General features: G+C 31.6%; 3 protein-coding genes across 6 annotated transcripts; 2 read left to right on the top strand and 1 right to left on the bottom strand.

Annotated features, from left to right (window-relative positions):
• The first annotated feature begins 1106 nt into the window (after positions 1–1106).
• On the top strand, positions 1107–7301 carry LOC133831689 (uncharacterized). 2 transcript variants are annotated; one of them, XM_062262076.1, is made up of 8 exons: positions 1107–1534; positions 1869–1928; positions 5049–5297; positions 5480–5556; positions 5888–5964; positions 6301–6433; positions 6527–6719; positions 6808–7301. In XM_062262076.1, the coding sequence occupies exons 1-7, from the start codon at positions 1135–1137 to the stop codon at positions 6680–6682; spliced, it is 1152 nt and encodes a 383-aa protein (XP_062118060.1). In that variant the 5' UTR covers positions 1107–1134; the 3' UTR covers positions 6683–6719; positions 6808–7301. The 2 variants fall into 2 exon arrangements, with proteins under 2 accessions (XP_062118060.1, XP_062118061.1); XM_062262077.1 differs by having other exon boundaries at positions 6814–7301.
• A 41-nt stretch (positions 7302–7342) lies between these two features.
• On the bottom strand, positions 7343–10512 carry LOC133831691 (putative B3 domain-containing protein At5g66980). Of its 2 annotated transcripts, none has more exons than XM_062262078.1 (5): positions 10361–10512; positions 9811–9910; positions 8987–9374; positions 8421–8506; positions 7343–7895 (listed from the first exon to the last, which is right to left on the bottom strand). In XM_062262078.1, exons 2-5 carry the CDS (start codon positions 9889–9891, stop codon positions 7644–7646), a joined length of 807 nt encoding a protein of 268 aa, XP_062118062.1. In that variant the 5' UTR covers positions 9892–9910; positions 10361–10512; the 3' UTR covers positions 7343–7643. The 2 variants fall into 2 exon arrangements, with proteins under 2 accessions (XP_062118062.1, XP_062118063.1); XM_062262079.1 differs by having other exon boundaries at positions 9811–9913; positions 10361–10440.
• A 3278-nt stretch (positions 10513–13790) lies between these two features.
• LOC133831692 (UPF0426 protein At1g28150, chloroplastic) lies at positions 13791–16976 on the top strand. 2 transcript variants are annotated; one of them, XM_062262080.1, is made up of 3 exons: positions 13791–13950; positions 14025–14204; positions 16599–16976. In XM_062262080.1, exons 1-3 carry the CDS (start codon positions 13903–13905, stop codon positions 16779–16781), a joined length of 411 nt encoding a protein of 136 aa, XP_062118064.1. In that variant the 5' UTR covers positions 13791–13902; the 3' UTR covers positions 16782–16976. The 2 variants fall into 2 exon arrangements, with proteins under 2 accessions (XP_062118064.1, XP_062118066.1); XM_062262082.1 differs by having other exon boundaries at positions 14025–14189.
• The last annotated feature ends 197 nt before the right edge of the window (positions 16977–17173 follow it).

A 17173-nucleotide genomic window follows, 5' to 3' on the forward strand; every position in this document is an offset into this window, starting at 1 on the left:
TTTTTTAATAGAATCTCATTTCTTATAGAACGATAAAAATCAATTGCAATGGAAAAGTGATTCCATTGTGAAAAAGTGAACCAAACATAGAAAAGTTTTCTCTCTCCATTCAATTCTAATGGATTCCTATCAACCAAACACTACCTAAATGGTTATGTTTGATATAATATTTCCAAGAACACGAAAATTCATCTGTAATGTAACGGGTTCCAAAAACTCAATGGTATAATTTATTTTATTTATAATTAAGTATATAAAAATAATAATACACTTAATATAAAAAAAAACATAATTATTTACAAAAATGAGTCCATATAACAAAATTTAAACCACAAGAAAAAATAAGTGATTTTGTTTATTTTATTAAATTGTTCATACGAAATAAACTTTGACATAGTTTAAAGTATTAGAATTAAATAATTAATAAAATAAACTAATTAATTTTGATGTATTTTGTTAGAGTTAAATGTACTTATACGAAACCAAATTATACATTTTGATAAGAGTTCGAAAAAAGAGTTAAGTCTTGTCGACTTGCATTTTCATTTACTTTCTTAAACAAAATAGGGTTTATACTTTTTTAGACCTTGTATTTTTCTCTATTACCTGTTTGGACCCATGTTTTGACAAATTACTTTTTGGACCCTGTGTTTTGTAAAATGGTTAAAATAGAACCCTAAACTCAATTTTGACGAAGAAAAAATTAAATATAACAACACAATTTTTAAGCAGAATGATTTTATTTTTGTTCTGAATTGTTAGTTTGGTAAATTATTTGTGATTTTAGTTGAGAAAATATTGACCAAAATCGGGTTTAGAGTTCTATTTTAACAATTTTACAAACACATAGGGTCCAAAAAATAATTTGTCAAAACACAGGATCCAACACAGATAATGGAAAAAAACATAGGGTGCAAAAAAATATAAACCCAACAAAATATTACAAAGTGTAATTTTCCAAAAAAATATAATTATTTTTTGTTTTTTAATATTTTTATAGTTTAATTTTATAAGAGTTGCTCAAAAAATAATAATGATAATTTTACATTAAATACTCTAATTTTTTTTTTTTGTTAGAATTAAATTATCTTATTTATTTAGCTGAACCTTACTTTCGAACAGTTGCTCTCTCCTATGGCATTGGCTTCCCCTTCCCTCGACGTGGGAGCTTTCCCTCGCAGTTTCTTCCTATCCAAACCATGGTCTTCTCCTCACAGACCTCGTCACTCATCACTATGGCGAATCGTTCCAAGATCAGCTCTTCGAGAATGGAAAGATTACGAGGACGCGGTCAAGCGCAAGGACCTGGCTGGTGCTCTGAAGTTCTTGAAAACCAGGGAAGCTGCGGATTTGGTGCTTCCCGTTCAACCCTTGAATGGGTCTTCTTCACAATTGGGTCTTTTTGGGTCTGAGAGGGATTGGGAGGTTTTGGACACTTGTTTGAATGCTGATGATTTGAGGCTGGTTGCGAATGCTTACGCCTTTCTCAAGGACAGAGGTTTCTTACCCAATTTCGGCAAATTTAGGAATATTGGTAATGCTTTTTCCTTTTTTTCTTGAAACTAAATATTCATGTCAGTTTAGTATCAATTTAGATGAAGCTACTGAGTTTGGAATGGAGTTGATTGAACCCTTGGAGGTTCTCATAGTTTACTAATCTAGAAATTGAAAATTTATAGATTTTGGTGGAAAAACCAGTTTCTTATGTACATGTTCATCATGAATTGCATGAAATGTGTCAAATCATCGCATGTGTACTTGGGAGCATCATAAGTATTGAAATTGTCTTTGAATGCATCTAATTCCTTTAAATCTTAATTTATTATTAACATTGTTTTCTTCTTCTTCTCTGTTTTCATTTTTTGCAGTTTTAGAGGGACCGAGAAATGTTACTCCAACTGTATTGAAGGCTTCAACTGGTTTAGAAGGTTTCTATATATCCTTTTCATTACAGTTTTCTTTATAGATACCTGGCTTTGCTTTGGAATTATGATTTTGTTAGAATAATTCGTTTGACTTTTTTTTTTCTTTCAAATCAACTAGAGTAAGGTAGGTGGCTGAGTTAATTGGTTTAAGATCTTTTCTTGAAAAAGGTTACGCTCGAATTTGGGGCTGTTAATAAAATAGCATGGTCTGCAAATAGTACTTCCTTTTTGTTAAAGAACGAGTTTGCTAGCTACCCCATACCATTAGTTGAATCTTATTTATTTATTTATTTGAAACTAGCTCCCTGCCTAACCCTACAATATCTGGGGATTAGGAAACCATAGCAATTGCTATGTAGGTACACAGAAGGGACTCGAGCATTAGACCTTGTGAGAGCAAACCTCTCATGTCTGATCATTTGAGTTACCCCTATTGGGTGCCATTACTTGAAACTTCTAATTACATTTGAAAAGTATGTTCTCCTCTAAATGGCGACATCAATGCATGCGAACTTGAGTATTGAAGGAAATTGTGTGTCGTGGCTCTTTCCTCTTATATGTTGTGTGCAAAGAAGATATTGACAATTAGCGTAACTGGTTTTTCACTTTGTAAGGCAACACTTCAGATGCAAATTTATGTTTAATAAAATAACTCCAAAAAAAAGGATGTTCAGACTTGTTTTTGGTGATGTTGATATTCGAAGTATGGATTGGACAAGGAATGAGAGGGTAGGAAGGGATGCTTTTGGTTTTTCTCTCTTCTCTCTTCTTTGCTGAGCGTACTGTGAGATTATGGTTGTTTAGGTTTTCCATGACCCCTTTGGCCATGGACTTGGATGTAGGGTGCACTATGACCTCACTGGTCATGGTTCGGAAAAACTCCATTACCCTACTGGTTTTGGATGAATCACTAGATATGATATTAGGGACAGTGGAGCTAGTAAATGTTACTGGAGTTTCAGAACTGAACTCAAGGTGTTCATATTGACGCTCTCTAAGGATGGTGGTACTGTCAGAATTGCTGAATGAGCCAGACTGTCGGGCTTCGAGCTATTAGATGTATTGATGCGTGCGTCTGCTTGGATTCTAGAAGCTCTTGAAGACATATACAAAGCTGAGAAGATATTGAGATACAAGAAGCAATTCAGAATCAGTTCTGCAAGCTTATAGTTAGAGATTTTTCAAAACAGAAGGGGGAGTATACATGAAGCTATCCAAGTTAAGTAATAACTTGGTAAGGAGTATCATAGTTAAAACGGAGGAGAAGCTCCCAGGAAGGAGGAAATTTGAGGTGTGTTTGGACAGCATTGTTGGAGTGAAGAAACAGAACAGCCTGCCGAAGTTCCAGAATTTCAATGGGCAGATACAGGATATGAGTAGATTCTGGGAAAACATGGTGGGCAAAGGAGGTAAGGAGTCTTTTTCAAGAGAAAGGTGGAGGGGAAGACAGAATTATCAGCATCGTATATCGTCAAGGTATAGCAAAGATAAGTTTCGGGATGCTTGGAAGGAAGGAAGAGATTACTTTGCATACAGTGAACCTTGTAAAGTTCCTAAACATTGGAATCAAGCAGTTCTCTTTTTTAGAAATGACAGTATTGTACTGTGGGAAGCTATACAGTACTGAGTAAAAGATACGCTCAAGAAAAAATATGAGATAACCCTGTTATTTTATGAGAGAGCAGTACTGTAGTATTTTAATGCCAAGGAAACATTAAGGTTGGAGAATATTGGCAAGTTAAGACTACCTGCAGTTGCTACTGTAACTTTAGCTCCATTGAATTTGAAGAATCAATTTGATAAGAGGCAGATTGAGTGTAGGTGTGGGTGGATTGGGTGGAAGGAATTCCACTAAACATGTGGAATTTTCATGTTTTTAAGGTGATAGGTTATTTGTGTGGCAGTTTTCTAAACTATAGGAATCAAAGTTGTATGATTCTCATATATTTAACCAATAGGTACAATGGTGACTTTTATAGCAGTCACAGAAAAGACAAAAAATAGAATAATTTGATTCCAATGCGTGAAATCAGCCTATATTTACACCATATATTCTCTATTTATGCCTAATATACACTACCAAAAATAGAAAGATATTTGACCAAATTTTAGACATTTAGTCAATATTATTGACTCAATAATGATAGTTGATCAAATCTTAAAAATTTAGTCAATAATTCAAAAAATCTTCCAACTCCCCCTCAAGCTGGTTTGAAGATGTCTTCCATAGCCAAAAGAGGAGTATGTAGAGAACTTGGTGATGATTTTACAAGCTTTTAGTGCCTTTTCAGGTCTCAACATTAATATGACTATTAGTAATTTGTTGGGTCTGAATGTGGAAGAGTCGGGGTTGTTGGCAAAGGCAAATGATATAGGGCGTGTTGTGGGTAATTGGCCTTTGAAGTATTTGGGGATGCCATTGGGAGATATTCTAATGAATATTAGATTTTGGGAACCGATAATAAACAAAGTTTCTAAAAGACTTCAAGAGTGGTAAAATGCTTACTTATCTAAAGGAGGAAGGGTAACCCTTACACAGTTAGTGTTATCATCATCATGGCCAATTTATTACTTATCATGATTCAAAGTTCCAATTTTAGTGGTGGAGACAATAGAGAGATTAATGAGAAATTTTCTTTGGGAAGGATGGGATTTTGGGGGAGGTGATCATCTGATTTCTTGCGAAATAGTGTGCAAACCCAAGAGTAAAGGAGGGTTAGGAGTTGGGAAATTGATTTTAATAAAAATAAGTTATTATTAATGAAGTGGTTGTGAGATTTCCTACAGAAAAAGAATCCTTGTGGTATAAGGTGATCAAGAGTATATATGGGCTACAAGCTAACACCTGGCATGGGACTCTTTATGATGTTCTATGTAACGGACTTCCATGTATTTCCTTGTTCTTGTTTACTGGAACTTAAAAGTGATTGATAACGTGAGAGTGTCTTCTCATTTTCGTTTCTGATGTTGTTGTTTTGATAAGCATCTAGAGGGATGCTTGTCTTGTCAGTTGTCTCACCTGTGTCTTATTTGTTTATTTAATTTATAGCTTACATTTTATGAAATTAATTTATGGTTTTCTTAAACAATCTTACATCTTTAGTTTTCATTCCTTTTTTCCAGTGTCCAAATTTGCTCCAAAGAAGTGGGGTCTTTCTGGAAGTTCTCAGCTTACTATGATCACTTTCCTTGGTGGGACATCTTTTCTTCTTTATCAAGGCATTGATTTTAGGCCGAACCTTGCAGCAATATTGGGGCTAGCATTTGTAGATTCTATATTCCTTGGTGGTTGCTGTTTAGCTCAATTGTCAAGTTATTGGCCTCCACATAGACGTAGGATACTGATCCATGAAGCAGGGCATCTCCTAATAGGTAAGCCCTTGTTAAGATTTTACAGTTCCCTCTTGAATAACACCAATTTAAACAAAATTTATATTTAAGTGCTGGTTATGAACCATAATTTCTCAAAAGAGAAAATAATAATAAATAAAATAAAAGAACTACATTTGTTTCCTTGTAAACAAGCTAATTATTGATACCTCACTAAATTGCAGCTTACCTAATGGGTTGCCCAATTCGTGGGGTCATTTTAGACCCGATCGTTGCAATGCAAATGGGCATTCAAGGACAGGTAATTCACTCTTGTGTGTGTTTTAAATGGAATTTCATGTATTTTGTTTTCTCTTTCAACATTTTAAGCAACTGAATTTGTAAATAATGACAGATGCTTTATGATTATGCATTTTTATTGACATATATATAAGCATTCAACATTCTATGATGCTCTTCAACCCACAACAAGAAAAAGGTAAATGAACCCTAAAATGTGTCCTGTGATGTACATCATACAGCCAGTCTATGATGTACTTAAACGAAACACAAGAAAAAATGAAAATAAAACCTAAAATGTATCCTTTGATGTTAGAATAGCTGTATGAGCTAACGTTGATGTATGTGTTTAGGCAGGAACTCAGTTTTGGGATGAGAAAATGTCTAATGACCTAACTGAAGGAAAACTGGATGGTACCGCCTTTGACAGGTGGGTTTAATTCTGGTAAGATTGGTTATGTTTTGCCATTTATTTACTTTTTTGTTTCCAAAGACTCGAAGAGAATAATTTATTACTGTTATTATATTTTTTTGGGATCCATTAGTTATATTTTTAATGGTCCCTTAAATAAACTCATTTAAAGGTGATCAACTAGTTGATAGGGTTTGCCATTTTTTCACAAAGAATACCATATATTCCTTAAAACTCTTGGAAATTTGATTAGACAAATCAATGGTTAATCCCCGAGTCATGTGGGAATGTCATGATATCATTGTCTTCATTAACACAAGTTAGTAATTATTGTTTTTGTGCAAAATAAATTAGATACTGTATGGTGCTTTTTGCTGGCATTGCTGCTGAAGCTCTTATATATGGTGATGCCGAAGGTGGAGAAAATGATGAAAATCTCTTTAGGCGCACCAGTACTCTTCTGCAACCCCCATTATCTGTAGCTGAGGTATCTCTTGATTGATATTCACTTGGTCCGTGATCTTCTGTCAAAAATCTTAATAATTTGGCTGCCTCTTGTTTGTATTTCTGTCATGGGAAGATGTCCAATCAAGCAAGATGGTCCCTTTTACAATCATATAATCTGTTGAAGTGGCATAAACATGCGCACCGAGCTGCTGTAAAAGCTCTGGAAAGTCGTTGCAGTCTAAGTGTTGTAATACAGAGAATCGAGGATGCTATGTCAACCGATAGATGAGTGGCGAAAAAGTATAAATCTATTGTAATTGGTTTAGGTAAGAAACTCCTGTGTCTTTCCTTATTTGTTAGTTTCATTTTTCGGTTAAATATGCATTCATATTTTATATTTGTTTTCTTGACAAGATAAAGCATGAGAAGTTGGAAGTATCACTGTGAATGTAGACTTGGTTTGCAGTGTTTTCATCAGCTTTCTGAACTTGGCCTATGATCTCAACCACGAACCGACAAACTGAAATTACATCTAATATGGAAAAAAGAAGTCTTTTGATGAAAAATAAGGATCCCATGTATAGAAAATGCTCCAGTAAATTACTTGGAACTCGCTATATTAAAGCTCGAACTAGAAGAGTGCTGTGCAGAACTTCCAAACTGGAGACGGTAAAGCTTTCTTCTTTATTAACCCATTATATTCCATCTTTCCCATCTCAGGAGAACTTTAAATGACTTATTATTGCCTTAAATCTTCTGTATCTAATGACATAATTGGTGATTACATGACCAATCTGTTTTAGGTAAAGAAAACATTCACAATTGTTTTGTTTATGCCTAGACTCCTTGGACATAATTCTCTGGTGGTTATCAGTGGATAATGCAAAAATACCAACATATTTGTAGTAGTGTCTTCTTCGATTACCTTTACTTTTGTTAATACTTTAAATTGATGTGATAAAGGTAATAAAATGAAGTCTATTTATATTGAAGTTAGGAAACACAAGTCTTAAGTCACTATCTTACACACATCTCTAAACACAGTTACCACAACTACATCACAAACTCACAGGTCTGAATCTAATAAGAAATAAACTAACATACTTGATATTCCTATTACATAGGTTACATGATTCTATGAATAACACCACAAGGTCTGAAAAGAGTTTTTGGCCGTTAATTCTGGAGCCTTGAATGAGTAGTGGTTCATGGCTTCCTTTTCTTGTTCTTTTGACCCTTTAGGGCTCGTGTTACTGCACTTTTGACTGGCAGGTAACTTTGATTTCTTTGCACACATTTCCTTCGCCAAGAACAAGCTCGAATTTACATTTGTCGTTTGCTTTTAAATCGTTCTCCTGTCGAAATTTTTTCCAACCAGATGATATAAAACAGCGGCCATCTTTCCAGGTCGAGATCTTCACAGGCCATAATTTGCTGTTATGATATTGAAGCTTCATATCAGGCTCAAATTTGACCCCTTTGTGCACTGATTGAGGAATGCACTGCAATCATTAACTTCTTATGAGATAAATTTCCTTATGAGATGATATGTTTTGTGAGTCAATATTAGGTTACAACAACACAAAAAATGATGATAGAAAAAAGAAAACAATATATAAAAAATGAAATAGAGGATTAAAAGTTAAAACCAAAGATCATTGCACAAAATACCCAACTTTAATGGGGGGTTTTGCACTTGGTAATTTTTTGTAAAATGACTTTCCAGACGCCAGATTTCGATACCTTGTTGGAAATTCTCAAACACCTTATTCTACCATATAAAATAATCTATTTTTATCAATTACTCGACTTTAATTTACATCAACTCCAAAATATGTCAATACCACTCACATCAGCAAGTGAAGAATCAACATATTGTAGTTTCAAAGTACCAATTAATAGCAGTAGTTAGCAATGCACAAAGGAATTTAAATAAGAATTTTATACATATAATAATTCTTGAAAAAATAAAGATAAAGAGCATAACATAAAAGCAAAACAACAGAAGACAAGAGCAAAATACTTACAATCATGAATACTTGGCATTTTGAATGTTCAAGAGTCACCACAAAACAAGGATTCTTCTTCAGTTGACCATGTTTTGTAGGTGAACCTGCAAGTAGACAACTTTAAATAACATTAAACAAGGTCAAAGGGTACAAAGCATTACCTATTTTAAATAATTCCTTTCATAATGTCACAAATGAACTACTTTCGAAAATTTAGACTCGAGTATCAAAATGTCTGGAGGACTATTTTGTAAAAAAATTATCAAAATGAACTAACTATAAAATAAACGAGTGTTGCTATTTGACACCTTAAGGTGTCTAACACTACATGAGTGACACCCAATAGTCGGTTAGCAATACCTAATAATACTTTTATGGGACCCACATTCCTGTATTATTTGGCAGTGTCCAACACTACATGGGTGACACCCAATAGTCGGTTAGCAATACCTAATAGTACTTTTGTGGGACCCACATTCCTGTATTATTGGACACCAGAGATGTCCCTTAGCATTTCTCGAAATGAACACTGCTTTGTCAAACCCCAGATTCCTAAAAACAAAGTTTTTCATAAGATATCATACTTGATTTTTTTGTTGATCCATCAAGGCCAATCTCCTCAATGTGGGCATGGTTGTAAGCATGTGAAGAAGGCACCTTCTTCTTGAGTGTATCTTCTTCCTCTTTGACCATCACTTTCACTTGTGGAGAAGCCACAACAATTTCCTTCTTGCATCCATCTCCACCAAAAATCTCAACCTCAAACAAAGAATTCCCATGGTATCTGAACACAAGAAAGTCCCCAAACTTGAGCAATTGGTCTCTAACAAACATTTCCCAACCATTCTCAAAGTACAAATCTTTTTCAACAGTCACCAAAGCTACTACCCAACATTTCCCACTATTGTCTTTTATCACTACTCTCTTTGGAACTCTTGAAATGAATCTCCCAACAAAAGCTGGTGGTATCAGCTACAATATCAAATTAAAAAGAAAGTTAAAGTTGGCAACTTTATCATACATAATCATCTCATATGTGCACTTAAAATATACCCAAATATTACACACAGTGATGTGTCATTTTAATCCAACCAATCATATTTATGAAAACTGACACGTCACTGTGTATAATATTTGAGTACATATTTTGAATGCACATATCATTACCCAATAAATATATATACATATATAAAAAGAGTAATAATATGTGCACTCAAAATATGCACCCAAATATTACACATAATGATGTATCACTTTTTTTTTTAAATAATAAATTTCATTTGCGAGGTTAAACTGTCACATCACCACTATGTGTTATGTGTAATGTTTAGATGTATATTTTGGGATCACATATCATTACCCATATAAAAATTAATAAATTTAGAGAAAACAAAAAGAAGAATAATACCATATGGTTAGAACTGAATTTGGGGATGAAGACTTTGAAAAACTGGGGAAATTTGTCATCTGAGAAAGAGACACCTGCCATTGTTGGCCCTTCTTTCACTCTACTAGTAAAAATTAAGAATTAGGATTTGTGAAAACACTTTACTTTTTTTTATTTAAATTATTCAAAACATTATGCTTAAATTATTTTATAAATTCAAAACCCAATTTAAGAATTCAAAATAAATTTCAATTAGTGTAAAGTATAATCAAAAGCAAAGAATCAATTCCAAACATTCACCGTCAAAATAACAAAAATAATCAATAATAAAAAATAAAAAACCTACAATTTTTTAATGAGAATTAAATATTACTTTTCTTTGAGATTTTGCTAAACATGAGTTAATTTTTAATTAGTTCTTTGTTACTTTTTAGAATTTAATTTTGGAAGAGATAAATTAAATTTGTCATCTCTAAACTCATTCAAAACTTTTCCAATGCAGAGAAAGAAAACAAAATTGAAAATTTTCAAATCTTATGAAAGAAAAAAAGAGAGAGATATTAAAGATTACCTTTGATGAAAGATTGAGAGAAGGGAGAGTCGGCAGAGAGTGAGATGGCGTCAAAGACGAAAAGTCGAAGAAGAGAGAGATTGCAGTGAGGTTAGGGAAGATGAGGACATGCAGTGTTTTCAAAACTGAGGCATATTTATCCAATAAAAGATCTTATTAAGCATGTTTGGTCAAATACCCTAGCTTATATATATTTATAATATGAGTAATGATATTTGCACCCAAAATATACATTCAAATATTACAACAGTGATGTGAAAGTTTAACCTAGCCAATCACATTTATTAAAAAGCAGTAACACGTTATTATATGTAATGTTTGGGTACATATTTTGGGTGCACATATCATTACTCTTATATTATGTGAGGATTATATTATTTTGTATTATGTATTTTGTGTAATTATTTGTTTTAACTTTGTGTTTTGATAAATTATTTTTTTGATCTTAAAATGTGTAAAATGTAAAATTGTTCAAATAGAGCTCTAGACTCAATTTTGATCAAAGTTTTTTTTTTAACTAAAATCACACTTAATTCACCAAACTAACAACTCAGAACAAAAAATACAACTATTTTGCTTAACAACTTTGTTGTTATATTTAATTTTTTATTTATCAAAATCGTGTTTATGAATTTGTTTGAGCCATTTTATAAAATTGATTGATTACATCAATGAACATGATTTGAATTTTATTTACAAAATCATATATAAATAATTATTTACACATATATTGTAATCTATACTGTAAGTAATTTTTTTTATTTTTTTTCTCTTTCTTCAAATCTATCTATTTCTCTTTTCTCTCTCTTATCCAAAACTTAAAAACAAAATTTCGGCCACACCGTTGATCATTTTTGCTCAACGGTGGTACCATCACGACCTACTTTTCAATGTGATCATTTTGATATATGAGAAGTATAAATTTTTTCACCGTCATCAGAGAAGATGACCAAAATTAAAAGTAATATTTTAGTTTATTTTATATTTGATTAACCAAAAAGTTTATTTTCTGCTTTGTTGTATTTAAAAAGTAACTATGTAATTATTTTTTAATTTGGTTAAATTTCTAAGTTTCATTTTTGTTTGATTAATAAAAGAAACAATATTATTTATTTTTAAATTACATTAGTGACTAAAAAGTGAATTAAATATTTTCATTAAAAAAAGTTACTGTATAGTATACTAAAAATAACTTTTGATAATAAGCTATATTGTAAGTTGTTATACTTTATTGTAACTCATTAGTTCTTGAAACAAATTTAAATGTAACGTAAAAGTATATTAAATAATAACATTATAATATAACCTAAAAATAATAATCAGTATTTTAAAATAAAAAAAGTTTCAACAAATAAATTTTGGAGGTAATCAAAATATATATAAAATAATATGCTCTAAAAATAAACTTTTTTGTGAAAAAATAACCAATTGGTAACTCTCACTATTATGAGTAACTAAAATGTTACTTCTGCAAACCCAGAAAAATAGGAAATTCGAGATTTCGATAATGTTTCCAATTCAGATATATTATTTTTAAAATCTGATATTTTTTGATGATGTAACAAGAAATTTTTGTAAATAAAATTTTGTAGGTGATTTTTGTAATTATTTTATGTTATATGTATATAATTGTAAATATCACTTACAAAATACAGAGTTTAAAATGTAATTTGTTAAAACATAGGATCCAAACAAGTCATGAGATAAAACATAGGATCCAAAATTTGTATAAACCCAATATTATATATATTTTTTAAAGTCCCTTGTTTATTTCATTATTTGTGGAAATTAGGTGAAAAGTTAGGGGAAATTAGGTGAAAAGTTACACAAATTTAGGATTAAGAGGTGCAAAATGTATTTTATATAAACAAGAGATATTTGTAGGGAGAGTGTTTAAAAATTGTATCTAAGTCATAAAATAATATTTTTTTATGGTAAAAGTCAAAAGTTAGATATTTTTTTTCAACATTCATATTTTACAGCAATTTGGTACCATAAAGGTTAATAAATAGTCAATTAAATTCAACGAAAATGTGATTAACGACCACACTAAAATTAATATTTAAAATTTTTGGATTATTTATTATTTTTTAATGCTAAAAAACTAATTAATAAGTTAGGGAAATTCTTCGGTAGTCTTATCAGTGTACCCATGTTGTGTTTTTTAATTTGTGGATAGTTAGAATCTTAATTTTTTTTATATGATTGTGTACATTGTAGTTATAATATGCATTCTATAAATTTTCATAAAATTTTGAATAATTTAGGTGTCGAAAACAATGTTCAAACATGTCTGTTGCACACATATATTTTTTTTATATGCGAGTGCAACCAAATATTTTAACCATGATTTGGACATCATATATTATTTAAAATTTCATAAAAAGTAGTGGAAATCTATTATAACCGCAATGTACACTATTATATATATATTTTTTATATAAAATTAAGATTATAACTCTCTACGTGCCGAAAACACGAAAGAGTGTACCAGTGATCTCTTAATTTAGGAGGACTAGTTGAGAATTAGCCAAATGTAAATGCAATATAAGTAATAATATATGCACAAAAAATATGTACTTAAACATTACACACATTAACAATTATGACTCACTCTTTTAAAAAATAATGTCACATTACTATATGTAATATTTATGTGCATATATTTTAGGTATATATACTATTACTAGTGCAATATTTCAACTACTTATCCACATTTGCCCTAAAATTTTCTAATTTAAAAGGAAAATACCATTTTGACTTCTATGTTTTTCCCAAAATTGAGTCTAGAGTACTATTTTCATCCATTTAGTAAAATTACTTTGGTCAAACTATTTTCAATTATAAGATCAATTATCGAGTCATTAGTGATGCGATGAGTTCAGAGATGAAATATTATATTAGAATTTTTTTTTACCAAAATTAAGTATAAGGTATTATTTTGATCCATTTTGTAAAACACAAAGTCCAAATTATCACTTAACAAAATACAAGATCCGATCACTTAATTGAGAAATTTTCCCAATTTAAAATGGGTTTATATTTTTTTGGACCCTGTGTTTTGATAAATTACTTTTTGGACCATATGTTTTGTAAAATTGTTAAAATAGAACCATAAACCCGATTTTGGTCAATATTTTTTCAACTAAAATTACAAACAATTTACCAAACTAATAATCCAGAACAAAAATAAAATCATTCTGCTTAAAAACTGTGTTGTTATATTCAATTTTTTCTTCATCAAAATTGAGTTTAGGGTTCTATTTTACCATTTTGTAAAACATAGGGTCCAAAAAATAATTTGTCAAAATACAAGGTCGAAATAAGTAATGAGATAAAATACATGGTAAAAAAAAAGTATAAACCCATTTAAAATAAGTATTTTTATGCCTAGGTTTTGTTTGGCCAAAATAATTGTTTTAATTTAAAAAAATAAATAAAGGAAGAAAGGGAACGCTTCTAGAATTTACGAGTTAAAAAACACTTCTGAAAAAAATTATCTTGCGGAACAGGTGCGAAGAAGATTGTGGAGGAAGCTCAAAATGGCTCTGCTCTCTTCCCCTGTTTTCTCCTCCTCTACTCTTCTTCTGGTTTGTTATCCTACTCTCTATCTTCTTCTTCTTGTCAATTTGTCTTACTGACTCAATTTGATCATGGTCAACAGTCGAAGCGGCCAAGGTCACTAATTCCGTACCCATTTTCATCTACGAACCACTTGAGATTTACCTCACTCTCTTCGCCATCTTCAACCGCTAGTCTTCGTAGCAATCGGGTCAGAGCGTTTTTCTTCAATCCCACCGATGAACCCATTCTGAAAGAAGCATTTAAGGTGCTTTGCTCTCCAGTAATTTTCTGTTCTTATTGTTTTTCTCTGCTATTACTGTATATTATTTATTGGGGTATTCTTGTATTGCTCTGTGTTACTCTTTGGATGTATGTACGATTGAAATTCAAGGTCAAAGCATAATGGGCAATTGTTATTTTTTAGTGTAATGTTCTTGGTTTTTTTGTAGGTTCTATGAAATTGGGAAAATTCAATAGGCAATTTTATATAGGTTGTGTTGCTTTTTGTGTGTTGATATGTTTAGGATCACTACTGAACAAAGTTGGTTGAAATCTTGTGGTGTGTGTTTTAGACACTTGAAAACTCGGTATACTTTTCAGCTTACTTTTGCTTTACAATCAAGACCGTTAAGTTAGTTATTACTACTCTTTCTTTTGGATGCTAGCTATATAAGTGAGAGGGTGTCATTTCCCTCTCCTCTCAAGCTTAGAATGATAGGAAATGCAACACACACACAAAATGTGTCATTTCCCTCTCCCTTCAAGCTGAGAATGTTAGGAAATGCGAGACACGCACCGTAAGAAAGTATAATGGGATGTAGTTTGGACAATAGATGTGGATAGTAATTGTAGAAAGTATAAGCATAGAGGTGAAATGTCTAAGTAATATGAGGTTCTATGTCAAAACTAATTGGTGATGAGTGGAGTATCTCATGATTTTATATATTGAATGTGCTCACACACATATGACTTTAAAATTTGTCATTTCTCTCAAGCTTAGAATGATAGGAAATGCAACACACACACACACAAAATGTGTCATTTCCCTCCCCCCTCGAGCTTAGAATGATAAGAAATGCGAGACACAATGTAAGAATGAATAATGAGATGTTGTTTAGTCAGTAAATGTGGATAATAATTGTAGAAAGTATAAGCATAGGGGTGAAAAGTCTAAGTAACTAATTGGTGACGAGTGAAGTAAACCATGCACTTATATATTGTTGAATATGCTTACACACACATGACTTTAAAATTTGTCATTTCCCTCAAGCTTAGAATGATAGGAAATGCAACTTATTTAATTATTCAAAGCCATACCCTGTTCTTTCTTTAAAAAAAAAAATCCCTACATTTATTCATTCCCTTCTATTATATCTCCAACTAAATACATACAGTCCAAAATCCACTCACTAGTCTTTTTACATTCATTTTCCTTCATCCTCTACCAAATATAGCATGTGTTCTTGCTCATTGTCCACTGTAAAAACCCATACAGGCAGATTGACTTTATGAGTACATTTATCTTTTCTTTCTTTTTCTTGTCAGTTCACTGCTATGTTTTTTTTCTTTGTTACAACCACTGAACCTTAATCCTTAGAAAGCTAAAAATCTTAGGCATATGGTCAATGTTTAAAAAGACGGTTTTGAGGCAGAAAAAAAACGCACCAAGGCGTGCGCCTTGCTTAGCAGAGGTGAGGCGTACCCTCACTGTAGTGAGGCGCTGAGTTGGGACAGCTGAGACAGAAATTGAGAGAGACATACGCCTCAGGGGTGTATTTTCGTAATGGGTTTTTTTTATGCCAAAAAGGCCCAAAATCAAATTAAAACACAAAAAACTGATCAAAAGTTTGTTTTAGGATAGTAGAATCTAGGATTCTAGTTCTAGAAACAAAATTTAACTTTATTTTAGAAATTTATCTAATTTATGAAATATTTATGTTTGAGTTTTATAATACATTTTATAGTATGTTCGAGTTTTATGATATATTTTATGGTATGTTTGAGTTTTATGACATTTCTTATTCTATGTTTGAGTTTTATAAGACACATTCATCTTACTTTATATCTTTAGGTGTTCTAAAAATATTTTTTTAATTAAATATTTGAGGCTTACAGCTCAATGCGCCTTGAGGCGTACGCCTTGCCTCACAAAAACAAAACACCTTGAGGCGTAAAAGCGGTATTTTAAACATTGCATATGGTTAGGTAGTTTTGATTGTAATGAAGTTCCTATTTTAGGTTTTGTTCTTATAATCCTATGCTTTCTTCCTCTCTTTTCTTACTTCGTATGCTCGTAGGCGTTTATGTACAGATCATGTCCAGGTATACATCTTGGTCATGTTTGGAGAGTAGAATTCAATAAGATAGGATTAGATGATACTGAAAAAAATTAATCGAACAACTTAAATAGTCCTCTCCTATCCTCTTGAAAAACTTATGGTAAGTAAAAAACCTATAATTTTGTATCCAACTTGTTTTCTTCTTGATTAACTCATTCATTTCTCTAGTAATTTTTAATCGAGTCCTATCCAATACAATCCTACTTTCCAAACGCGATTCTTACGCACGGATGACCTAGTTATAGAATGTTGGAATAGAATGCATGAATCTTTCCAAAAAGAAAGCTAGAACTTATTATTGTATACTCCTTGAAATCTATGATTTCATTCTATAGGAGCCAGTTGCCTTCATGGGAGGGGTGTTTGCTGGACTGTTACGGCTCGATTTGAATGATGATCCACTCAAGGAATGGGTTTCTAGAACTGTGGAAGCCTCTGGACTTACAGAAGAAGAAATTGAAGCAGAAGGGTTGAAACCAGAGGAAGAAGAAGTCCCAACACAGATAGAGATTGAATGACCTTATCTACTATATTTCAACCTTGTAAATTTGATGTACCAAATCTGTTCCCTTCACTATAAAGGTTTAATATATCTATGTCACAGATGAAATCTGAAAGCTTTATAGAAAATAGATTGGACAAGTAGTACCTGTAATGAGTGATGTTAAATTTTAAAGAAAGGTACCTTATGAATCATGGGTTGCATCTTAAAACTTATCGGAGTAACTTATGTTCTCATAAATTGTTCAATATTCTCGCACATTTTTTTAGATATGATATTGGACACTAATGTACTTCTCGAGATGGTGATTATTTTTGCTCACCAATCTTAAATTGTTGAATTGGATATTTTTTTTTATTATTTTTTGAATCTCAAATGTCTTTTTCTACTAACTTGTTTGGATCAGGT

The sequence above is a fragment of the Humulus lupulus genome, chromosome 4 (genome assembly GCF_963169125.1).
Source record: "Humulus lupulus chromosome 4, drHumLupu1.1, whole genome shotgun sequence".
In the NCBI taxonomy this organism is placed as follows: Eukaryota; Viridiplantae; Streptophyta; class Magnoliopsida; order Rosales; family Cannabaceae; genus Humulus; species Humulus lupulus.